We start from the raw sequence: 26,596 nt of genomic DNA on the forward strand, positions 1-26,596 counted from the left end.
CCTTGGCCATCAACCCACAAGTCTACCCATTGGGCTGTTGTTATCGACGCTGGCAGGCGTTCCCATCGGTCTCTTGGGATTTTAGCTTTCACAATGGTGTGAATGTCTTTTAGTGTCATTTGATGTGCTTCAACCAGAGAGTCTAATTCTCGCCAAAACTCTGTGTTTGGATCTTGTCTCTTCAGAGGAGGCAAGGCTGAGAGAATGGCTTGTCGTTCTCCCGGAGTAAATGGTCTTTCTTCGGTCATCATCTCAGGTTGCGACTCTTCCCTTTTAATCACAGGTGAAGAAAATTCAGGACCGATTTTGTCAATTGTAATCACGTCATCATCTCTTGTCTCATCACCCCAGTCAGATCCATAATTATGAGCTGGTGTACATCTCATCATGTCTCTGCTTGGCTGGGCTGATTTAGATCTTGTTATTATTGGAGCTGCTTGTGCAGATGCAATATACATTTTGTCAACTGGACCTCTGTTTGATCTTGAAGCTTGAGGCTGCGTCAGAGGTTTAGATGAACTTGTATATTGTTCAGGCAAAGGTGGATAAATTGGTTTGTAAGGTGGAGGCGTTACTGTTGTCGCGGATTTCACTGGTGCTTGTGAATATTTCCTTTCAGCTTCAGTTATTATATTTGTCCAATCTGGATCAAATAGATCACCGGTTGTGTTTTCCTTCTCTGGACATGTGATGATTTACTATGTGCGTCTATGTTCAGAAACTGCAGCCTATGTGATGCGTCTGTGTGTGTGCTCAGAGCTGCAGGCTGTCTGTATATGTATGTGTGTGTGCTCAGAGCTGCAGGGCAATTCTGAAGGGAGGGGCTGCTTCGCTCTCTTTCTCCCTCACTCACAGAACAAAAGAAAAATTTAAAGAAAAGTTAACTCTAATGCTTTTCAGTATTTTAGTTTTCTTTTTAAAACTCAAAACGGTTCCTTTTTTTTTTCCTTTCTTTTCAAATACTTTGGATTTTATCTCAGATTAGTTTTTTTGGTATTTATTTATTTATTTATTTTTTAAAGTTAACTCGGATCAGTCTCCTCAAATATTTGAACAGCTTTACGGTCAGGTTCAGAATGCCCACGATCCTAGCTAGTTACAAGGGCGCCTTTTATACTTGTATAACTCTAGCGTGTTACAATGTTTTAGGGATTACCCTGCCATCGTTTTAAACAGTCCCGCCACATTTAACCGCTTTGGTCAATCAAGTATCGCTCGTGTTAAACTTTCCTCGTTTCCTTCTGAGAACGAATCTTCGGTGTGCTGGATGTTTTAGGGATTACTCTGCCTTCTTTAAACAGTCCCGCCACTATCCAACCACGTCGCAGTTATAACCAAGCAAATTTACTAGCTTAACCGATTTACAGCTAATTCCAAATTTCTGACTAGATGGTCTTTTTTCTAAAAAAGATCCACCTCTATCCCAGCATTTCAAATATTATTTGAGGTTTACTTTTCAGAGAACTTAAATAAGCCAAACTCAATTCAAATGACTTAATTTTTATTCATTTTGGTATTTATATTAATTTTACTATGTCTTATATTCATTGGCAAAACAACTGGTACCCAAAATCACACAGTTCTTTTCAGCAGTTTCAGTCACTGTCTCTAATCATCAGGCAGACTTAGAACTTTTTATGAAGCAAAAAGTCTTACCTGCAATGATTGAGACGAATGCCTGGACATGCATCCTGTTCCCGTGACGCCAAAAATGTAGATTTAAAATCTTCGTTTCCCCTTGTTATTTAATTTAATGAAAAGACACCAGTCATTCTGCCAATATATGTTATTTATTTTACCAATTTATATAAGACATAAGGGAGAGAGAGTATAATGGACCAGCTTCTCTGTATTTTCTCCCCTCTCTCTCTAAAACAAAGAACTTACACAGTACATATAGCTGCTAACATCTGCTCTCAATCAATCATTTAAATGTATATTCTGCTCCACGGAAAGAAACATAATACACTCAACTTCCCCCCAAGGTCCCCAAACTCTAAAAGTCTTCCACATACAGAATTCAGAAAAGTTTGATTCATAAAAATGTAGATTATAAATGATTATGAATATATATGAAAAGTATAAAAAATGTATATGAAAAGTGTAAATCACATGTATAATACTAATGATTATAATTATTAATAAAAACAATAAAAAACTAAAACAACATTAAAATGATGAGATTGTGAATCTTCAATATACCAGAGGAGAGCAAACAGAGCGTGTGATAAAACAAACAAGAAACATTAAAAATAAAAGAGACAAGGACAGACTGTGGCAAGCAGGCAAACATCCTGGCACTATCTTGTCAAAGTTTTGTGAGTCACGAATGGGCATGGATAAATCAATCTCTCAAGCAACTCTGCTCTGATTGGCCAGATGGCCCAGTCTGTAGTTATTGGTCTACTGCTTACAGCACATTTCCCATTACCATAACTTAGAGGCTTTCTAAAGCTCACTGATTGTAGTACACACTGTAAAGACAGTAACAATGACTTTGATTTTACAATATCAATCCAAGCACAAGTCTAGTGATGAAACAATTGTTTGTTAGTTATTTAACCCTAACCTCGCCATCGCAAGGATGACTTGAGCAGCATGTTTCTCTGTTATACACTACTCAGTTTGAGGTACATTATCAGATGTTGCAACTGTAATTTCTCACAACAGTATTAACAATGTCCATCAACAAACTGATGTGTATATTTCTAATTTATTGAGGTGCACGTGTGGGAACTGTATCAATAACAGTGCATACAAACGTTGTAACAAACGTTTGTAAAAAAAAAAAAAAATTGCTCCATCCTTTATCTTTACTCAAAGTTGTAAGAACGACAGACAATCTGCATTAATAGACACAGTTTTAGGTAATAGTGGCCCACAGCTGATTAGCAGAAGTATTTCAGTAAGACAGTAATAACGTGAGTTAGCTGGTTAGCCGGAAACATACACAATATAAAACACACAACTACGTATCAGGAACACCCGGTTGAAAATATATAAATCAATAATTATTCATACTTACAGGTTGTGATTGTGAGGAGCAAGCTGGTCCAAATAAACTGGGTACTGTTGAACTCTGTTTTGAACTCTGAGATTTGAGAAGCTAATTTTGAGGCAACTGAAATTGTTATTTAAGGCAACTGAAATAGACTGCGCCATTGACCAACAAAAATCTGATCTAAAGTCAATGGAGCAATTTATTTATTTTTTTGTTGTTGTTGTTATTTAAAGTTAGTAATGTGCGCCTATAGTCGGGTCCACAACGTGCGTACACTCTGCTTATTACACACACACACAGGAATAGCAGCACACAAACATGCCAAATATTAAAAGGATTACAATACAATAGGCAAGGCAAGGCAAGGCAAGTTTATTTATATAGCACATTTCATACACAATGGCAATTCAAAGTGCTTTACATAGAAGAAATTAAAATAATCAAAAGAAATCAGAATAATTAAAACAGTTTAGAATAAAAAAATAAGAAATAATGAAAAATAAAAATTATGATAAAAATAAAATACAGTAAATTAAAACAATTTAGAATAAAATGAAGTGCAGTAACAGTCGGACGAACAGTGGCACAGTGCTCATTCAGTAAATGCACAGCTAAACAGATGTGTTTTGAGTCTTGATTTGAATGTGACTACTGTAGGAGCACACCTGATCTCTTCTGGAAGCTGGTTCCAGCTGCGGCTGGCATAATAGCTAAAAGCAGACTCTCCATGCTTAGAGTGAACCCTTGGTATTTCTAGCTGATGTGATCCTAATGATCTGAGTGATCTGTTGGGTTTATATTCAGTGAGCATATCTGCAATATATTGAGGTCCTAACCCATTAAATGATTTATATACCAGTAATAATACTTTAAAATCAATCCTAAATGTAACTGGGAGCCAGTGTAAAGACCTGAGGACTGGTGTGATATGTTCATATTTTCTGGTCCTGCTCAGAATCCTGGCAGCAGCGTTCTGTATGAGCTGCAACTGTCTTATGGTCTTTTTTGGAAGGCCAGTGAGGAGGCCATTACAGTAATCCACCCTGCTGGTGATGAAAGCATGCACAAGTTTCTCTAAGTCTTGACTGGAAACAAAGCATCTAATTCTTGAAATATTTTTCAGATGATAGTATGCTGATTTAGTTATTGCTTTGACATGACTATTGAAACTAAGGTCTGACTCTAGTGACACACCAAGATTCCTGACTTGATTTTTAGTTGTTAGACCCCTAGCGTCAAGGTATGCATTCACCTTGAGAACTTCATCTTTGTTTCCAAATGCAATAACTTCAGTTTTGTCTTTGTTTAACTGCAGAAAGTTTTGACACATCCAACCGTTTACTTCATCAATGCATTGGCACAGGGAGTTACCCCTCCCTGTGCCAGTTACCCCAATACATAAATATATGGTAGAATCCGGCTTGTCGCCTAGATGGTCTGCTTGCACGCTTTAACCTCGCGTACGAGCAGATCCGTTGGTGGTGGTTGAGGTTAAATTCACGCTTTAACCTCACTCACGAGCAGATCCGTCCGCTCTGGAGACACGTTCAGTCTGGCATGGCGCAAGCGCAAATAGCTTTTAAAGGGAATGGGTGATGAGTCTCTGGTTGGTTTATTTCACGTTATGCCTAAAACATACCCATTACTCATTAAGAGAATAGAGATGACCCTTTTAGACCATGCCAAAACTGTGCGCAGACAGTTTTTCCCGTCGTTAAACTAGCAAAAGTGGATTCGGACTCGTCCTAAGTGCACTTGCGCCCTGCTCTTTAGACCATGCGCTTAGATCGTTAAAATAGGGCCCAATAACTTTATCTTTCGTGCACTTTCGACTTTACAACTTTGCAGAACGTTTACATTCACAGACAGCTAAATTACACACTGCCTGAAAGTGAGTATTCAAAAAAACATAATAGGGGGCACTTTAAATTACCATGCATATGAAACTGCAAACAGCAAATACTCCAATAGTGTAACGAAGTGGCACTACCCAATGCAAAAGTGTGACGAAGCGGCGCTTCAAACCTGAATGAATTTCTTTCTTAAGCCCTATAACCCAGCAAAACATTCACTTGGTAACTTGTGGGCAAGATGGGCTGGATTTGTCCAGGGCTGAATTATCCCCAGTCCAGCCCTGCTGAACCAGCAATATTTGTCATTCATAAAAAAGCCTGCATAGTTGTTCTCTGTATGTTTAGATTGTTTACATCTTGTAGATTGATTTTGCCTGTTGTTGTTCCACAGGCGCGAACGATCCAAGGTGCCTTACATTGTGCGGCAGTGCATTGAAGAGGTGGAGAAGAGAGGTATTGATGAAGTTGGCATTTACAGGATCTCTGGAGTGGCCACAGACATCCAGGCTCTCAAAGCTGCGTTTGACGCCAGTAAGAGACTCTTAGCCAATAACACTTCACACGCTCAAACTAGGATATGACAACTACTAGCAGAAGTACAAAATGAGCCTTAAAATCTAGTTTTTAATGTTGTTTATATGTCTATGGGATGTTTTTAATATGATTTAAGACACACCATGTGCAAATTCAACAGTCAACACCATTGCTGTGTGCTTTCTTCTGGTATCATTTGGCAATATAGCGGGTGAATTGTATGTATATAATGTATCACAGTGTTATGATGAAATATATCCCTTTGTCCACTGATGTTCTAAGTTGTTCAAAGCGTTTCTTAGGATGTTGATTTTTAGAAGGAAGCTGCCTGACTCAGATGGCGAATTGGAACATGGTTTGTGTAACATTAGCAACACATTATTAACTGTTTGTTAATGTAGTCAAGCCAAATGCTAATCATATCAATTAACGTTATGTGTCCGACATAGAGAGCGATAAAAAAAAAACGCAATAATTTGCTCTTCCTCTTCTTTTCTGTGTATTGAGTCTAAAAGCAGCAACAGTGTTGTGGGAAAGGCCATGCAGAGGTCTGACCCCCTCCAGCTGTCAGCTGGCTCAATAAACACACAAAGAGTCTGCAGGAAGTATCCAAGAGCCGTACCTTTAGCTAACATACATGTGTTACTCACTACTATGTCATATATATGTCAGGAGCTTTTTGCTCAGCCTGCATTTGTTATGGTGGCAAATCATTTACTCTTTCTTTCTCTCTTTCTTTCTTTCTCTCTCTTTCTTTCTCTCTCTCTCTCTCTCTCTCTCTCTCTCTCTCTCCCTCCCTTACTCAGATACCAAAGATATCCTGATGATGTTAAGTGATATGGACATTAATGCTATAGCAGGGACACTGAAATTGTATTTCAGAGAGCTGCCAGAACCTCTTCTCACAGACCGGCTGTACCCGGCCTTCATGGAGGGCATTGGTATGACTTTTCATCTTTGATCTTTCACATTTATTGTTTCAACATCTTAAGAGTATTAAAACATAATTGCAATGTGATATGTAGCAAATAGGGTCATTTCGAATGCATGTGATTGTGAAGTAATAACATCATCACACTCCTCTTCATCACAGCTTTATCAGATCCTGCAGCAAAAGAAAACTGCATGATGCATCTGCTGCGGTCACTACCAGACCCAAATCTCATCACTTTCCTCTCCCTACTGGAACACCTGAAGAGGTAAGAGTGCACATACAGTGTTTCTTGAGAACATACAATGATTTCTGAATTGATACTGAATCATAATAAGTAATATAAGATAAGATATTACATAATAATATAAGATTATAATATAACATAATAATATAAGATTGGACACATTGAGGCATTTATCCTGAAACGAACTTTGCCTTTGCCTGTTCTGTAAGTTAAAACACATCATCAGGCAGGCTATCCAACACTTTTTTACACCTTTATATTGTCCTAAACTATCCCTCCAAATCCCCCATATCTATTAGGAGCGTCTGAGGCTGACTAAAAACAAAGAGAATCACGCAAGAACATTTCAAGGTGTACTAATGCTAGGCGATCTGAACCGTGGCCAAGCACGTTTGACCCAAGCGGCAACATTCTAATCTGAAAGATGAAGCCTACCCGGAAGTGCGATAAACTGCAATCTCAAATCCGCTAGAGGCCGGTCCCAAAAGGAAGCAAATATCCATAGACGTCATGTTATAATGTCCGTTTTCACAGCATATATTCAATATGCTTCAATATGTTCCGCTTGCCTGACAACTGTGAGGGGGGTGAATTTTTTTCTAACTCGTTAGTTTAGATCATATTTAGATATAAAATGTATGACAAATAAGGGCGGTAAACTTCGATTGACAGCTGATAACGGGCTGCGCCGAGTGAATTTGACGTCTCGGCCATGATCTAACGCAACACATCATACCACCTCTGTATCCTTTCTGAAATTTTGTATTTTGTATTTTCCAAGATTTTCCAGTATGGCGCCACCCATACCCCCCATAAACAGCCTCAAACCCGTTCTTCAGAGAGTCTATGGGTGACGTCACAGACGCTTTGTCCATATTTTTTACAGTCTATGGTTTGACCCCGAAATTCTGGTTGGTTTGACTAGTGTGATCATGTGGAGTCTTGCCCAGCGTGAATAGATTGTATATCGCTATAATGTATTGTGGTTTGGTGTAGTGGTGCAACGGATCATCAATGATCCGTGATTCGTTCGGATCAATGTCTTCGGTTCGGCACACACGTGATCCGCGGATTGATTATGAAAAAAAAAAAATGTGCGCATGTTGTTCAGTCAACACACAGCTTCGTCATAGTGAGCGGAGGAACGGAGAAGCTTGAACGCCCCGCGTCATTTACATCACCTGTATGGGACCATTTTGGATTTCCCATCAAATATAACATTACGGAAAGAGGTTAGTAGATAAAACCAAGACGTACCATTTAAGCAGCCCCTAGTTGCATAATCAGACCGGGCTAAAGCCATCACAAATGCTATCGGTGTGTTTATAGCTGCAGACATGTGGCCATATTCGGTTGTGCAAAACAAGGGCTTTAAACACATGCTGAAAGTACTTGAGCCACGTTACGACATCAACTGTTGTGGATGAACTATCCCGAGCATCTGTTGCGCTCACGACAGACGGGTGGACTTCTAGGAGAACGGAGCTATGTGACGATAACCGTTATCGTCACATAGCTCTCACCACTCACAATTTAAAAGTGTTAATAATCAAAAAGACAAAACCTATATTTATTTGTCTTGTCTTTTATTTATTTTTTTATTTTTTTGCTGATCCGAAAAATGATCCGATCCGTGACTCTGATCCGAGAAACGATCCGATCCGTGAGTTTTTTGATCCGTTGCACCCCTAGTTTGGTGTGTTTAACAGTTTGAAGATGCACATCAGTGCTCTGCTTATAGATTTCAGTGTATCATTATTACAGTGGAACTGATGTGGTCTGTGAGCATGCGTTACCTGTTCAAATTCATTAGTGAATTAGGCTTAATTAGCTTTCACGAGTTCACACTTACAAATAAGTTAGATAGAATAAATGCATATTTGGCGTGCTGTCTGAGGAGAGGGCTCCGGGCTCGGTATGCGGCCCGAACACAGATTCTGATAGTGTTTAGGCCAGCAGAGAAGGCCTTGCTGGCCCTGACGGCCCACCACTGATATGTATATATGCTTCCTCTCGTGTTGATAGGGTAGACATGTAATTGTTTGGTGACGAGTTGATTGGAATGATTTATTTGAACATGCTCCTCCCGAACCTTGTTTATAAAACATCATTAAATGTAGTTTTGAACGTTTTGTATGACAAAGTAAATAAATCAATGTGTTAGTAAACTATAGCTCTGTTCCATCAGTCACATGTGACAGGGTTGTATTTAACGTTGTGAATAGGCATTTTGGGTGACTACCTACTGTAAATGCAGTCTGAGCAAGTATAAGAGAATTATTTCAAAAACATTAAAGAATCTTCCCGACCCCAAACTTCTTATCACAGTGCATTAAGCACAGCAATATTCAACAAATTTACTACATGAGGTCAAACCAAAAGAGGTCTGGATTAAATGTTGTTTACATGACGCTTTAAAGCCCGACACCTTATCTCAACATCAGTTCAGTCACCAAGATAAATTCACAGGGTTCTGTTTTATTTTAGTACGTGTGAAACTGCTGTCGCAATTCACACAAATCTCTCTAAAAACGTCAGGAATTAGCAAGCAACGCCTCGGGTTTATAAACACTGTCACAAATAATCTCTCTAGGGACGTTATTGCCAACTGTAACTGCCGCCAATTAACACATCACAGTCACTGAACATTATAAACACTGCTCATTGTAGACGCCTGCTGGCCAACTCTGTACATCAAACTTGAGTTACAGTGCATGTGTTGAGTCATCATAAACTGTGAAACATTCAACTTAATGATTGTTTAATGAGATGTGACAGTATTGATATTTGGTTTCCTCTCATTTTAGGGTGGCAGAGAAGGAGCCGGTTAATAAGATGTCTCTGCATAATTTGGCCACAGTGTTTGGCCCAACTCTGCTGAGACCCTCGGAGTCAGAGAGCAGTAAGGCCCACATTACGCTGGCCTCCGACATCTGGTCACATGATGTCATGGCACAGGTCAGTCCTGACTTATACAGTGAATCCTCAACGGCAAGAGTTTTACAGTGTATGGAAAGGACTTTTGTGGAGTCTTGCCCAGCGTGGATAGATTGTATATCATTTTGGGTTGTGGTTTGGTGTGTTTAACAGTTTGAAGATGCACATCGGGCATAGGCGACGCTAGGGAGGGGCTAGCAGGTGCTTCAGCACCCCCAAGAAAGACCAAAGCACCCCAATAGCACCCCCAACCCCAAAAATAATATCTGGAAGCAATTATATTTTGGCTGTATAGAAAACAGTTTACTAATAAAAATCAATGTTTTCGTATATACTAATTAATAAATTATAAAATAGTTTAAGACAAACATTTTACTCATTACACATATGCGACGTCCAACGTCAGGTCACATAAATTGCAATGTATTAGAATTATTTAGAAAGATGGAGCATTACCTTCTGCCAAGTAAGCAAACTCGTAATTCTAATTTAGTTTGTGAAAATTAGTAGCCTACATAAATTTACCTCAGCCCGAGGTTGACAACGTTTCAGAATCGGATTTTAACTGTACGGAGTCTGACAAAGAGTCCGTTAATGCGTTTGCCTCAGATGCAGAAACGGCAAAAGTTAAGGCGTTTCAAATGCACCTTCTTTGCGTAGGTCTGTGCTCTTTAAATGCTGTAATAACCTAAAATAAATCACTGACAAACATGCACATGCTCTGATTATAATCATATAGCCTATAGATCATTTTAGATTATGTTTTGTATGCTTTATTTTAGCAGCTTGCAAATTATTTATGCTATCTATGTTGGGGGAAAGTTATAGGCTTTTGCGGCTCGCGCTTCAATCTATCGCCGTAGCGATTGCATGTGTACAGGCCACCAGATAGTGTTGCTAAGAAGTTGAACTTGCAATAGCCTATATAAATATCAGACCGGCCCTCGCGGCCTCGAAACACTCGTGGCTCACCGGGAAAAGTCCCGACTTGGATTGCCACTCCGCTACTGACCGGCGGCCAAAGTATCACTTGTGCTCACGCATGTCTCATGAAGCTGCCGCTTCTTTGCTGCGTGCGTGAGGAGAAACACAGACCATAGGGAGGGACTGGAAGCGTGCGTTGCACGCACGATACGTCTCTTACAAATCTGGAATGCGGTTATTCATAAAAGTATCAATTCTAATAAATTTAGGTATCGTTAGGTTTTTTAATTTCCGAGTATCGTGATAGCCTACTTTTGAAGTAGGCTTATCGGTGCATCGTGCAACAATAGCCTATATATATAAATATATATATATATATATATATAATTGCGCAGCTCCCCCTGTAAATGATCTAGCACCCCCTCAGCACCTGCTTTAAAATTTTTCTGGCGCCGCCCCTGACATCGGGGCTCTGCTTAGCTTTCAGTGTATCATTATTACAGTGAAACTGATGTGGTCTGTGATTAATTCATTATACGGGTTTCCGTATTGTCATAACACACTGACCCCCCAGGCCATCTTCAGTTCACTCGTTTATTCATGCATTCATGTGTCAATTAAATCAGCGTGTTTACTCTAGACTAGACGGATTTCAGAAAAATGGCCTTCTATAAGAAGTGAGGAGCATTTATGGGTACAAGTTGGGAACCGGCTTACCTTACATATTTCAAGAGTCCAAAAAAGTGGTACCCAAGCGAAATTTTTTGTTTTTTACCTTCTAATTTGCATATCAAAATGGCCGCCAAATTGCCTATCTTGCTCAGTCGTTGGACCATTTTCCTCTATCGTTTTTTTGTAAGTAAGCAATCAAGATGAGGAAATTAAGTTTCTAGCTCGATAGTCAAGGGTCAGAGCAAAGATATATTGGAGGCTCACTGCCTTTTTTATGTATATATATTTGCAAACTACCAACATTTAAGGCGAGACGCTAGGTGAATAGGGTAAAAAAATTTAATAATAGATATCACCATGAAACTTCCTCAGTTGATTACTTACACAAGTATATTAAAAAAAATATATATATTTTTTTTAAGTTTTTGCAATTTGTATGTTTAATTATGCAAATTGGGCAGTGTCCCATTAAATATGCAGAATTTGCATATATTTTCGGTGGATCGATCTAACATATGATAAAGCCAGGTCCAAAATTCTTTTTTTTTTTTTTTTTTTCATTTTGTTTACAAGGCTTGGTGCTGAATCCTTTGGCAGTTTGTTAAAAACAGCATCAATGGGTATATATTGTGGCAGACAACAGCCAGAGTTTTTTACATGCTACGTGCGGTAAATGGGAAACCAGAATCAGAAGCACATCAGTGTTCCTATGACTGCCATATTGATGAATAAGTATGCTGGCCTTAAAAAATGACACAAATAATGCTTGATTTCACCTTAAGGCGAGACGCGGCAGGCAGAAACATCGATTTTTCATGCAGTGATCAGTTTTGAGATTTTGGGCTAGTTTACTCCTTCAATATGTGTTCAAGCTGCTATAAAGAAAATGTTGAAAATATACATTAAGATGTTTATTTTATTACATTTAGTTTACTTGCGGCAGTAAATTTCGCCCGAATTTACCAAGAAGTTAGCATTCCAGCGCGTCATGCCGCGTTCTGTCTGAAGTCTGTCATGACCGGTATCGTTGTAAAGCTCTCAGTCTCCTGCACAACGCCGTGTAACCCAAATATGGCCTTTCCCTTTCTATCAGTAACCAATCGTGAATGTCCAAAGGGTGATTTAAAGCTAATGACAAAATCGAATTGGCTACTGCTGGTATCTGCTAACGTAACTTGCTCAGACACATCATGCGGTGTACTCTGCCAATGTTCATACATTGATTTACTGCAGTTGTAGGCCTTATATGCCTGCCATGTTATTAAATAATCTGTTTTCATAAGCTTGAAATATTATATATTATTACTAAGGGCCTGAGCATTTATTCTGTTTTTGAGCATTTTTTTTTTCAATATCCATCCATCTTCTTCTGCTTATCCGGGGCCGGGTCGCGGGAGCAGCAGACTAAGCAGAGATGCCCAGACTTCCCTCTCCCTAGACACTTCCTCCAGATCTTCCAGAGGGACACCAAGGCGTTCCCAGGCCAGCCGGGAGACATAGTCCCTCCACCGTGTCATGGGTCTTACCCGGGGTCTCCTCCCAGTGGGACATGCCCGTAACACTTTCCCCGCAAAGGCGTCCAGGAGGCATCCGGAACAGATGCCCGAGCCATCTCAGCTGACCCTGCTCGATGTGGAGGAGCAGCGGTACTGGTCTGAAGGGGCCAACACGACAACATCATCCGCAAAGAGCAGAGACGAAATCACATGGTCCACAAACTTGACACCCTCCGGCCCCTGGCTGCGCCTAGAAATTCTGTCCATGAAAATGATGAACAGAACCAGCGACAAAGGGCAGCCCTGTCATGCACTGGGAAAAAGTCTGACTTACTGCCGGCAATGCAAACCAAGCTCCTGCTTCAGTCATACAAGGACTGGACAGCCCTTAGCAAAGGACCCCGGACCCCATACTCCCGGAGCACTCTCCACAGGCTGCCGGGAGGGACACCAAATCCACAAAGCACATGTGGATTGGTTGGGCAAACTTCCATGAACCCTCCAGCACCCTGTAGAGGGTGTAGAGCTGGTCCAGTGTTCCACGGCCCGGACGAAAACCACACTGTTCCTCCTGAATCTAAAGTTCCATTATCGGCCGTATTTTCCTCTCCAGTACCCTGGCATTGATTTTCCCAGGGAGGCTGAGAAGTGTGATCCCCCTGTAGTTAGAACACACCCTCCGGTCCCCCTTCTTAAAAAGAGGGACCACCGTGGTGGTCGGGGACAGTGCCTCTGGGATGGCAGTGTCCCCGACCGCCACAGGATGCTGCAGAGGTGTGTCAGCCAAGACAGCCACACAACATCTAGAAACTTGAGGTACTCAGGGCAGATCTCATCCAGAGTTTCTTGACTAGGGTGATGGGTGAGTCCACCTCTGAGCCCTCAGCCTCTGCTTCCTTGATGGAAGACGTGATGGTGGGATTGAGGAGATCCTCAAAATATTTCTTCCACCATCCGACGACATTCCCAGTTGAGGTCAACAGCCGCCCACCTCCACTGTAAACAGCATTGGTAGGGTACTGCTTTCCTCTCTCAGGCGCCGGACTGTTTGCTAGAACCTCTTAGAGGCCAGCCGATAGTCCTTGTCCATGGCCTCACCAAACACTTTCCAGGCCCGACATTTTGCCTCCACAACCACCCGGGCTGCAGTCCGCTTGAACTGCCGGTACCTTTCAGCTGCCTCAGGAGTCCCACAAGCCAACCAGGCCCAATAGGGCTCCTTCTTCAGCTTGACAGCATCCTTTACTTCCAGTGTCCACCACCGGGTTTGGGGATTGCTGCCTCGACAGGCACCGGAGACCTGCCGGCCACAGCTCCGAGCAGCTCCATACCGGTGACATCACGGTCCTTGTTTTTTCTTCACTCGTATGGTTTTTTGAACCGTTCTAAGTCTGACGTATCGCCTAGGACCTGTTTGCCTTGGGAGACCCTACCAGGGGCATATAGCGAATATATCGGGGGGTTTTTTTAGGGTATGGACAGTATATTTTGATTTCCTAGGTAATGAAAGCATATATCCTGAAATAACTCTGAACTTTTTTTGTTCATCTTGTGTGTAAACAAAATGAAAAAATAATTTTGCACCTGGCTTTATCATCTGTTCAGATCTATCTACCAAAAATATATGCACAATTTTGCATATTTAATGATGCATATTTAATGAGATAATGCATAATTTGCATCATTAAATATACAAATTTCAAAAACTTATAATACATTTTTTAATGTACTTGTGTAAGTAATCAACTGAGGAAGTTTCATGGTGAAATCTATTATTTTTTTTTTATTTTTTTTATAATTTTACCCTATTCACCTATTCACCTCCCCTTAAAAGTTGGTAGTTTGCAAATATATACATACATAAAAAATGCAGTGACGAGCCTCCAATATATCTTTGCTCTGACCCTTGACTATCGATCTTAGAAATTTAATTTCCTCATCTTGATTGCCTAGTTACAAAAAAACTAGGGGAAAATGGTCCAACGACTGAGCAAGATAGGCAATTTGGCGGCCATTTTTATATGCAAATTAGAAGGTAAAAAACTCAAAATTTCGCTTGGGTACCTTTTTTTGGACTCAGCATCCTTGAAATATGTAAGGTAGGCCGGTTCCCGACTTGTACCCATAAATGCTCCTCACTTTCACTTTTTGGGTACATGCCATCTGTCAGTGGAACTGAAGAGGCACTTTGACTGTTTTGCCCTTTGGTTTGTTAATGACATATTTTAAACTGAGCAATAATACTTATAATAATACTTCGCAAAAATACTTATTATTATCATATTTTAATTATAAATAGAAGTTATGCAAAAAAATAAATAAAAAAATTCATTCCATTAAGCTTGTCTAACTTGTATTAATTCATAAACTTTGAGAAATAAGGGCCCTATCTTGCACCCAGTGCAATTGACTTTATACACCATATCTGTACATGTATCATTCCTATTTTCCACCCGACACACAGCAAACTTTTGCCTCCACAGACGCACGTCTGTAAAATAGAGAATGAACTTGCGCTCCCGGGGGCGGTTCAGCAAAAAGAGGTGTTTTCCAGCGCAAAAGTTCCCTGGTGCTATTTTATACTTTCAGGAAAAAAAGTTTAAAGTCAGTGGCGCGTTATTCAGATGCTATTTTAAAGGGTGCATGCTTAGCCATAATGTATCATGTGCACAATACACTTTGCTTCTTTCATCTACACAGATGCAGCATTTCCCATTTTTTCAATCCATACATATTGGATTGGACACAAGGAAAAATATTACCACACGAGGGAAATCATTGTGGTGTCCATGAAGATGTGAAAATAATAGGCATACATCTAGCTTACACATTTACCCAAATTATTACACACCTGTTTAAACCCATCCCCATACACTTCTCTGTCTATTACGGCCCTGACGAGGACATCGGTCTCCTCAGCTGTGAACTGCTTCTGGTGTGCGTCTGGCAAATCGGCCATAGCTTAAACTTTTTAATTTATTTTTGAAATGACCGATCGTTTCGCTAGATATGATCCTTATTCATCATCTGGTAGCGTTTGAAGCTTTTTTTTTAAAGTGAACTAATCCTTTAATTAGAATCGTATAAGAAGTTTATGCCCTCTTTCTATTTGCTCTTTAATGCACTGAAAGTTTTAGGGCTTTGTTAATTTTCCCATGTCCTGCACTTTTTATTTTTACCATTTTGTTTTATTAGTATATTTTTATTTATCGGTTTACTTGTTTTTTAGAATTTGAAAGTGAGATCTCTGATTGTAGTTCTTGAAAGCCCTTATTGTTATTACTATAAATATTGTGGCCTCTTGTTATGTCTGGTTGGAACATATTGTACTCATTCCCTCTCCTTTCAGTCAGTACTGGTTCTAAACTGATTCTAAATAGATCTAGCATGTTTTATACTAAAAGGTAGTAGTTTCTAGTTTTTTATCAGTTTATTCAGAATAAAAGTCAAAATCAAAGTGGTGTTCATGCAGGAGTTGGAGCACCATCTAGTGGTACAGGTGAATAATGCTGATAGTTTTACATATGGTTGAGAATGTTAGAGTCAGGATAGTATAATCATTGCATCACTTTAGTCATCCTCTCTTTCCCCCCTCTGTCACAGGTTCAGGTATTGCTGTACTACCTGCAGCATCCACCAATATCCTTCGCTGAGCTGAAGAAGAATACACTATATTTCTCAACTGACGTCTAACCCACAACTTCTGTACAAAGCCAATGATCCAGCGGGGGGACACTGGGAGACTGTGCCCGCTCTCCCCTGCATTTGTTGTCTCCAGTCATGTTCATGTGTAAAGGGGGCTTAAGCTTCACTGCAGCATGGAGAAGAACTGCAGCGAGAGGACGGTGATCTGGAGCGAGCCCGGTATCACCTTATAGAAATGTACTTATCACACAGGGGTCCTCACAAACACACTTCCTACCACTTTAAACACCCTGTTTACCGTCCCATCTGAAGATTAGTGTCCTGGGATGTTGGTTAGTCAGAGTTGCAGATGGATGCTGGGATGTCTGCATCAGTTGTGACTGCTCCTCTAAAGCCCAGTTCAGTGAACCTGAGGCTGGAAGTGAACTGCAATTGCTTTCTTCCCCAAGAGACATTCCAATAAACATCAGCATTTCCATGTTTTATAAATATTATTGTTTTTTTGTTTTGTTTCATAAGCTTTTTTGCATTTGATACAAGGGCAGTGAGCTGTGTGTGTGTGTGTTTGTGTGTGTGTGTGTGTGTGTGTGTGTGTGTGTGTGTGAGAGAGAGAGAGAGAGAGAGAGAGAGAGAGAGAGAGAGAGAGAGAGAGAGCAAATGCATTTGTTCAAAATAAAATCTGCTGCAATTTTTTCCTTATGGGCAAAACATTGAAAATCCCAGACCTTCCTTGTCCAAGTACATCCAGGCCAAAAAATTGCCATATTTATTATGAATATACACTTTTAATTGTGCCTGTACAGTCTTGTACACTTTGAGACTCTATAGAGTCCTTCATTTGCAATTTTGGCCGTTTTTTGATTCATTTTATCTGATGGTATAGACTTGATTAAACTTTACAAGAGAGAAAATAACAGTTAAATTAGCCATCTTTTGGGACAAGTCATGATATGCAATGACTTGAACAGATTATACTTGGAAAATTCTAAACTTTGTCTTGATTTGAGGAAACATTGTCAGGTAACATTGTTAATGTCACTTTTGCAATTTGAAGTGTCTGGTGATGCTTCAGTGTATTCTGTAGAAAGATCTGTTAATGCCCTTTTTTGCATGTTCAGCTTGTCAGATAAAAAGTGGGCAGGAAAACACAAAGGTTCATTTTTGTATTATGATTTTATTTAATTATCATTATTATTATTATTACTCCACTGCTGAAGGACACTGGCAGAGCAGAGGGAAAAACAAAAAATCTGGTGACGTACTTCATAAGCACTGTTAGATTGCAAACTATCTGATATTTTAATATAAGATTAAAAGGAAATTAAGAACTGGTGTATTGTATTTCTGTTGGAAAGATATTGAGTATACTGTATTAACAAGGGTAAATGTTGATGTGACTTTTTTTTCCCCCGTTTTTAGTAAAATAAATAAAATTGTACCTTGAGCACAGCATGTCTTTTGTTTTATTAAACGGTCTTAAATCAAAAATCTTAAATAAATAAATATATTTCCCATTCATTTCCTATGGTCGGTCATTTTTGACCGAAGAGCACAAGTGTGACTATTTTTTACGACCACTTAGCCTGCTCGGATCATGACCTCATTTTTTTTTTTCTGTTCACATACCCAATCCCATAAAAGTCACCAAGTTTCGTAACATTCTGATGAAGCTGTGATTTTTAAAATTTCAAAATAGAAAATTTTTCGGTCAGAAATGACCGAAGAGCACCTGAGGGTTAAAAGCAATTCATTTCAGAAATATGAAGAAAATGGGTCATAAGCCAATTAATTAGTCAACAAAATATACATATAATTATAATAAATTAACAAACAGAGAATTAATCGAATTAATAAAGTCACCTCCAAACAGCCTGTGCAGCATGTGTCTCATTCTGCCACGCCAAGCTTTGGCTGTGCAAAGAACTTTGTACATAAAGTAAAATTATGTGAAAATCCTATCATTGTGCAACAGACACATTTTGCAGGCTGCCTTTTTCTGTAAAGGATGCTGTGTCTGTGGAGCTGAACCATCTGTTAGTGGCAGACATTATGGAAAGAGTAGATGCCTCGCCTTATTGCCTGATCAACTTATCGCCCATTGTAGTAAACATATCAGAATGTGTGAATCTCATGGAACCCAACAAAGCAATCGTCGTGGACTGCTCGTCATGGCTGCTGATACTGAAGGAGCTTATGTATGTATACAGTGATTGGCGTCGTATTCCTATAGGTAGACGTGGATCTGCTGAGAGTCAGCTGATGCGAGCTTGACTAACGTGACCTCCCAGAACTGACGCTACGCTTGATACCTAAATTACGTCTTATGCTCTCAATTAAAAATGCAGAACAATTAGTTCCATGCGTTCATGACATCAAGGATAGATTATTGTAATGCTCTTATGGGTGGTTGCCCTGCACGCTTAATAAATAAACTACAGCTGATCCAAAATGCAGCAGCTCGAGTTCTTACCAGAATCAGGAAGTATGACCATATTAGCCCGGTTCTGTCAACACTGCTTTGGCTCCCTATTAAACATTGTATACATTTTAAAATATTGCTGATTACTTACAAAGCACTAAATGGTTTAGCTCCCCAGTAGTTGAGCGAGCTCTTAACGCATTATAGTCCTTCACGTCTATTGCAATCTCAAAACTCTGGCCAGTTGATAATACCTAGAATATCAAAATCGACTGCTATTGGTAGATCCTTTTCCTATTTAGCACCAAAACTTTGGAACCATCTTCCTTCATAACACATTATAGACTTCTATAATTCAATGTTAGGCTGCATAGATCAGCCGGAACCAGGAACACTTCCCATAAATCCTGATGTACTTGTTACATCATAAGAAGGATGGCGTCTACGCTAATAATAGTCTCTCTGTTTATCCTGAGGTTCACCACAGTCCGCCGGATCCAGGACTTATCCAGATCCGATAAAGGACCATCGCCTTGACACGATGACAATGCAGTCCTGAATTGTCAACTAGTCTCTGCCCTAGGCCTCCCTACCTTTAACTCTTTAACAGATTAAACATTATCGGGATAATTCTGGTTCGCGTAGCTATGCAGACGCAACAAATATTATGTATTATCACCATTTTTAAGACCAGACAAGTAGTTGATTTGGGTTGATTTGTGAAGATGGACTACACGCCTGCGCCTGCGCACATATATATTAAAATGTGCATCCCTATGGACTGAACACGTGATGCACATGTGCACGCCGTCTGCGTTTTCGCGGGTTTGCATTTTGCGCAGGTTTGCGCAGAGATAAAGGATAATTGTTTGCACCTTCGAACCTATTTCAGGGAGTGCGTTCTCGAGACACTACACTCTTAGAAGAAAAGGTTCTATATAGAACCTTAAAAGGGTTCTATATAGAACCTTAAAAGGTTCTATCAGCGCTACGTATTTGGAACCCCTAAAAGGTTCTATACAGAACCTTTTTTAAGGGTTCAATAATAAGAACCCTTTAGGGTTCTTTGTAACCAGGAAAAAGGTTCTATATGGAACATTTTGGTTTCATTCATTATCATTTGTTTTGTCCTTTCTGGATTAAATATTTCATATTATTGACAAACATCAAGACCCTAAAATTTATTTATGAATGCATGTTAATGATCACAAAATTAAAGATATGGGGGTTAGAAAATGTATATATTTATATAATTTGATGTAAATCAATATCACACGAAGAGTTTCAGTTTTTCTCCTCCAAAAATCAGTATGATAAAAATGTGATATTAAGTTACTACAACAGTTATAATAAACAATAATTTAATTACAACTACAAAATGTTGCAGAATAATGTAATATATGAATGAACAATAGCCTATAAAGAACCTTTGTGCCAAAAGGGTTCTTTCTTGTCATTATGGAACCTTTTTAGCATACAAGGTTCTTTGGAGGCACTGTTTTGTGCGGATGGGCGGCCAGAGCGCTTTAAGAGTTTTACTGTTAGAGCGGTGTTGTGTTATAGCAGTGCCTAAGTTAATAACTTCATAACGGTCTTCCCAACGGAAGTGAATCAATCAAAACTTTAGCTGGACAAAAACTTTATGCTAATGCAGTTGTAAAGCCTAAACAATCTGTTACGGTAATAGCTATTATAACTGTTAACCTGCTTTGAAACAATCCATACTGTTAAAAACACTTTATAAATGAAGGTGACTTGACTTGACATTTCAAAAACTGATGTCTACAATTCTCAGAGATGTTTCAGGTGTCCATTTTTATCTGGATGATATAATTGTTATGATGCCCACCACAAAACAGTGCTGCACAAACTGCAAGAAGCAGGTTTGCATCTAAATGAAGAGACATTCGGTACTTTTTTTTACCGAGTTCGGTACTTTTTAGGTACCGACCGAATTGCCTCGGTACTACCGAGTATCGAAACATGTCTTGTTTTTCGATACCAAATATCGGTACCTAAGTGGTTAATCTCGTCAATGTCAGTGAAACAATAAGCACGCAGCATGATAGGCTGTGGCGGAAAACACTAGTTTATGCGGCTGCTCAGAGACGTAGCTCGTCGCACGTGAGTGTGTGTGTGCGTGCGTGTAAGCGTCCCAACCCAGATGGATAGAAAATATGTGGAAATGATCCAAAGTGTACCTGTGTGCCAGACTCGATACCAGAAGCATGCGATGCAATATTTTCGACAGGATAATTGCCGCCAAGACCAGTAAATCTGATAAGCGCACAGACACTTGTTGAGAGTACCGTCTTCCACTGCAAGAACTGGAGTGCGTCTCAGATGAACTGACACTCAGCATATGGGATACTTGCTTCATAGACATGAGAAATAGGCCTATAGTCGGTCAAAATATGTCTACTTTTAAACAAAACAATTAGAAAGGAATAGTTTGATTACCTGATCCATATACGTTAGGCGCGTGCATTAACTGCTGCAGGAATGACGAGTCAGCATTGCCATAATCATATTTGCTGCCAGCAGACTTAATAAACACTTGTTCATTAATAAATTAATAAATCATTAAAAATATATCCTTGCTGTTGTTTCCCGACACATCCATAATCATTAGGCTTCTGTTGTTAGTGCGTTGCGCAAGCTTCACGTGTGCTGAGCGCGAGGCATATATCCCGCCCCCCAGAAGCCTATATTTAATTCACATTTATTACATTTATTACATATAGCATTTTTCACAATACATATCTTTTCAAAGCAGCTCGACAGAAAATGCATGTTTCTGTCACATGAGGTTGAATCAGACGAGGTAGTAGGATCCATTTGCAGATTTACTTTATTTATACCACTCAAACTATACAAAGACATACTCAAGAATCAAGAAACAGTAATCAGGAACAGTAAAACCAGCAAACAACATTAAGGACCCACAAAGACTGAACTAGACATACAGGCTTAAATACAAGAGAAAACGAGCTAACAAGAGAGTGTGGCTAATAGGAAACACCTGTGACAGACTAATAAACATAACGGGGAACTACTTAACATGAAACAATACAGAAACAGACTAGACTTGTGACATGCATGAAACCTTACAGAAACAGACTAGACTGTGACAAACATTAAACTAGGCAGAAACACAGACTAGCCTTGTGACATAACCTCCCCTTTAAAGAGCGTATACCAGACGCTCTTCAAATTATTGTCCAGAGTGTTAGTGAAACGGAGGCATTCTTGGGGCAGGTGGGAGTGCCAGGTCAATGGAGCAAACTGTGCCGGCGGCCAAGGCGGTGCACGCCGCATTTGCGACCAGGGTGGACCAAATAGTTCAGGAACAGCCTCGGGAGCTCCCTCCTGGGCAGCCTTGGAGTGATGCGCAGGTTCGGCTGGACTGACGTGAAGCGACTCGGGCTCGGCTGGACTGACGTGAAGCGACTCGGGCTCGGCTGGACTGACGTGAAGCGACTCGGGCTCGGCTGGACTGACGTGAAGCGGCTCGGGCTCGGCTGGACTGACGTGAAGCGGCTCGGGCTCGGCTGGACTGACGTGAAGCGGCTCGGGCTCGGCTGGACTGACGTGAAGAGAGACAGGGTCGGCAGACACGACGTGTACAGTCTCAGGGTCGATGGCCCTGATATGCTTCTGGACCAACTCAGAAGCGCCCACCGTGGCCTTGGGACAGGTTAGGCTGAGGTTGGGGCTCAGCTTGATGAGGTTCGACGCAGCCTCCAGTGTGGTACCCTTTTCCTGAGGGTCCCGTGGTGGCTGTGGAGGTTTGCATTTTATTGATTCTCAGGTGCAGCATGAATGTCAAGTGTCAGGGCGTGGTTGATTACCGTAGAGGTACCAGACGCAGAAGGGGAGGAGCAGGGAGCGGGGGACTCGTGGCCATGGACGCTCGAGGCGGGGCGCTGGGATGAGTTGCCAGTGGGACGCCCGAGCTCGCCGCCGACCGCCTGGAAAATGGAGGGGCGGCTGCTGTTCGGGAGGGAGAGGAGGAGTCACCGCCGCTTGCCGTGGGCCGGAGCCTGCTGCCATCCGCCAGTGAAGGGGAGGAGCAGGGAGCAGGGAGCGGGGGACTCCTGCCGTCTGCCCAAGGCACCCGAGGAGCCGTCGCCGTCCACCGGGGTCGGGGGAGCATCGAGGCGTTCCCCGAGGGCCATCCAGCGTCGCCGCCGGGCACCGCGGAGGAGATCGCCCAGCTGGTGAGGGACAAGATGGCAGCGCGTTGTGGGAGCCGGACCAATTTTTTTATTTTTTTTCTCCTCTCTCCCCTCTCTCGTGTCCGTCGCTCCTCGTGCTTCCGTCTCCGTCTCCCTCGGCTCGTCGATCCATACCCCCTAGGGATCGCCGCCGCCGGGGGGGGAGTAGGCACAGTCTCGGGTGTACCCCCCGGCCTGTGAGGGGTGATGGGTTATGTGGTGAGCAGGACGGTCGAGGGACGTGAGAGAAAGTCGCAAGGCCGGTGGTGCGATTGCTAATTAGCAGCACCTGTGAAGCACACCGGTCTCGCATCTCTCACGAAGGAGCGGAGCCACAAAAGGGGGAGCGACGGAGTGGATGATCGAGAGAGGAACAGGCCTGCTTTTATCTGTATTTTATATTTTATTTGGTAAGCCAGCAGTCGTCCGTGAGGGGCTGCTGGCCGGTATTTATGTTTTATTTTGGGTAGCCAGCAGTCGTCTGCGAGGGGCGAGGATATAGCTACGTGTAAGTGCAGTAAAGTCATTTCTGCCTCACGCACCCGTGAAACATAGCGAGGATATAGCTACGTGTAAGTGCAGTAAAGTCATTTCTGCCTCACGCACCCGTGAAACATAGCACGCAAAATCCGCCTGGATTTTAACTATTGCATGCATTCAAATTTTGCGCGCGCCCTAGAAGGGACAGTGAAGTGGTTCTGATTGTAATTGTACTCCCCAACGCAAGAGCGCAGCCTAGCGCCTCAGAGTTTCAAATTACTGTCAGACCCCTTTTCATCGACGTGAGCAAAATAGCGCCATCGCGTGGACATTTTTGAATAGGTCTTGTTTTCCTGAATTTCCCTTCCCAGTCATTGTTAACTTTCACAGTTGAAGCGATCACGACGCTCGCCTCTCCTCGCGTTCTGTTTGAGATTTCAGTCTATTTTCAGTTGGGCTCATTCTGTGTCAACTTACAAGCTGATTGGCATTGAGAGTGATACCCATCTGTTAATTTTCATAATCTCATTCAGATTTGGTTTTGAGAAAACGTAAGAAGATAAACCTGAATTAAATTCTCATTTAATCTCATGCATTGTGTTATGGGCATTTCCACTTAAATTTCGTTTCCCTCCAAATAAGGTTATTGATTTCTCCCTCGGGTAGATCAATAAGTCTTATTAATAAATTACTTTTTCTCCTTTTTGATAAATTGTTTGGTTTGTTAATTCGTCTCAAGGAATTGATAACTTGTGTTGATTTGTTTTCAATAGATCAATAACTGTTATTAGTTTTGTGAATTGATAACGCTTATTAATTTTTCTTTAATAATTTTTTTTTATTAATTAATTTTTTTTTTTAAATTTTTTTTTAATTAAGTTTAACTTTTATTCATTTGTTTTCTCCCTTTTCCTTTTCTTCCCTTCAGCCTGTGATACCCTATCACATTGCCTTAGGGATTACGTAACATCCCTGCACACGCTTATTTGAATTTAATTTAAAACCTTTGAATTGCAATTTCAATTAAGTTTGTCTTTTCTACCAGGCTGACCACAGAGAACACGCCCTCTGGTGGCCCAAACCCGCCACTGCGCCTGTGTACTCCTGTGTCTCCTGCCCCACTCTCTGACTCTCTCTCTAGGGTATTCTAATAGTTAACAACATTGTCATAATTCCCTTTTTGTGTTTTCTTCTTTGCCCTTAGGTAGCAAGACTTTGTACTTTATACCCCACAAATACTCAATTTGGTTTAAACAAGGTCAACTTTAATTAATTTTAGAGCCCTTTTTCTGCCACATTTCAGTATTTTACAGGGAACATTCTCTTGTGTGTGGTGATCTGATCTTCATCCCTGGTTGGTCTCCAGTGGACGGATTTTCCTACCGGCGTAACCAGCGCTAGCTGTGGGTGAGTCTCGGAACCTCCTGTCTCTGTCCATTGGTGCGGCACGCAACAAGACATCAGCAATCTGGTAAATTCCACAAAGAGGGGTCACTCACGCTGCGACACAAGGCAATTTCGGAACGTCCTCACAAACCGGGGCCTAAAGAGGGGCCACCCCGAAAGGGAGGTTCTGGGGGGACACCCCTTTTGCAGTGTCGTAAGCAGGTGACATCCTCGGAATTGCCAGGTCGTGTTAAAAGTCGAAGTTGTTTGAGCGGGCGCACCGTGGTAGACGCACAGGAAAGGCCCGCGGACACCTCAGTTAAGTGTCTGGAGCGACGGGGGAATTTCCCTCACCATTGGCTCCAGCCAGGAGTGATTTCGGGTCACCCCAGGCAAGCTGAAATAAGGTAAAGAAATACAGATCATTCACTTAGCATAGGCCACAAGAATATTAGATATTCTCCCTTGTAATCTAAGTGCTACCCATCCGTGCCTCAGAAAACACACATAGCCGGCACAAGCCCTCTTAGTCCCCGTAACACTTTCTAAACTGTTATCCTTCTCTGTATTCACAGACCCATTAGTCCTAGTGCCTAACCTTTAAGTTCTCGTACCTTGCTGTTTTTCTTCTGCTCTCTCTGTTCTGTGTGAACTGTGCCTTTCAGGTCACCCAGAGACACAGCCTACAGAGACACCCCAGGAAAGCTAAATAACAGACTGACAGACGAGCCGTCAGTGGCAGCAGTGACCCACTGGCTCCGGCCCTGTCAAATCTTTATTTAGGCCCCGCGCTGACCTAAACAATTTGTCTCTCTCTCACCGTCTAACTGTCTCCATCAGTTAGCCAAAATTCCCGTAAACGGCATCGTCCGTATCAAAGGGATAGCGCCTAAATTGTTGAACAAACTTGCATTTGGTCTTTGTGTGTGTGTTGTGCTCCTCTCGCCTACAGTAAGCCAGTATGTCCCAGTCTCCCCACCCGGCAGCCCACTGGGACAGCCTCGAGACATGGCTGACCGCCATGACCGCCGCGTTCCTGCCCAAGGAGGACTGCGACGCTGAGCCCCGGAGCCAGGAACAGCTGGACGCCGAACTGGACACGCTGATGAGGCAGGACCCAACGCAGAGCTACAGCCACAAAGAATGGGCCCGAATCGTGGGAAAGCTGGCCCATATGCTGGTCGCACAAGCCCGCCTTCACGAGAGAACTGCCACCGACCTGGAACAGGAGACGGCAACTCTACGGCTCCAAACGGAGGAGGCCCAGCGCAACCAAGCAGAAACCCAGAGTCGTCTAGACCAGCTACTACGCAACGACGAGGAACAGAGCGAGGAGGAAACGGACCCAGACCTGCAAAAGGAAGTGCAAAGACTTCAAGAGGCCCTGGAACACCTCCGGCTGGACACCGACCAAAAGGACTTAAAGGAAAAGAAAGCCAGAGAGACGCTCACCGAAAAACTGGAACGTGGTGACGCTCTCCTTGCCAGAGCCAAGGCTGAATTGAAAGACAGAGACGCTAAAGCTAAGGCCTGTGAAAAACACTTGAAAACAGCCCAAGCTGAAATTGATAAGCTTTCCCAACAACTAGATCTCTATAAAGACGAGCTTGACGCCGTCCACCAAGAACTAAAACACTCCTATAAACTGCAGAGTGACCGAGTCAGGGAAACACACACTACAAAGTTTTCCCTGACCAGTCGACCCGCACACTTCAGTCAAGACTCCAGAACTGTGATGGAGGACGGACGTCCACCGTCTCAGACATCTGCGGACAGCCTGCCAGGGTCCCCGCCCTCTGGAAAAGGGGGGGCTTCCCCGTCAATCCCTGCCACTCACCACGGCATGGGCTTCAA

The 26,596-nt window shown here is 41.8% G+C and overlaps 1 protein-coding gene and 1 pseudogene across 3 annotated transcripts in view; both read left to right on the forward strand.

Moving 5' to 3' along the window:
* The window catches only part of abr (ABR activator of RhoGEF and GTPase), a 490,118-nt gene extending 472,429 nt beyond the window's left edge, over window positions 1-17,689 (forward strand). For all 3 annotated transcript variants that reach the window (XM_039662200.2, XM_039662201.2, XM_039662202.2), the window contains 5 exons: window positions 5,246-5,385; window positions 6,195-6,329; window positions 6,482-6,587; window positions 9,374-9,524; window positions 16,199-17,689. In XM_039662200.2, coding sequence (XP_039518134.2) covers window positions 5,246-5,385; window positions 6,195-6,329; window positions 6,482-6,587; window positions 9,374-9,524; window positions 16,199-16,288 — 622 coding nt within the window. In that variant the 3' untranslated portion in view covers window positions 16,289-17,689. The remainder of the gene's footprint in view (window positions 1-5,245; window positions 5,386-6,194; window positions 6,330-6,481; window positions 6,588-9,373; window positions 9,525-16,198) is intronic.
* Window positions 17,690-25,703: 8,014 nt separating this feature from the next.
* Window positions 25,704-26,331, forward strand: LOC120472182 (uncharacterized; annotated as a pseudogene).
* The last annotated feature ends 265 nt before the right edge of the window (window positions 26,332-26,596 follow it).

This window comes from Pimephales promelas, chromosome 4 (genome assembly GCF_988280905.1).
Source record: "Pimephales promelas chromosome 4, fPimPro1.hap1.1, whole genome shotgun sequence".
NCBI lineage: Eukaryota > Metazoa > Chordata > Actinopteri > Cypriniformes > Leuciscidae > Pimephales > Pimephales promelas.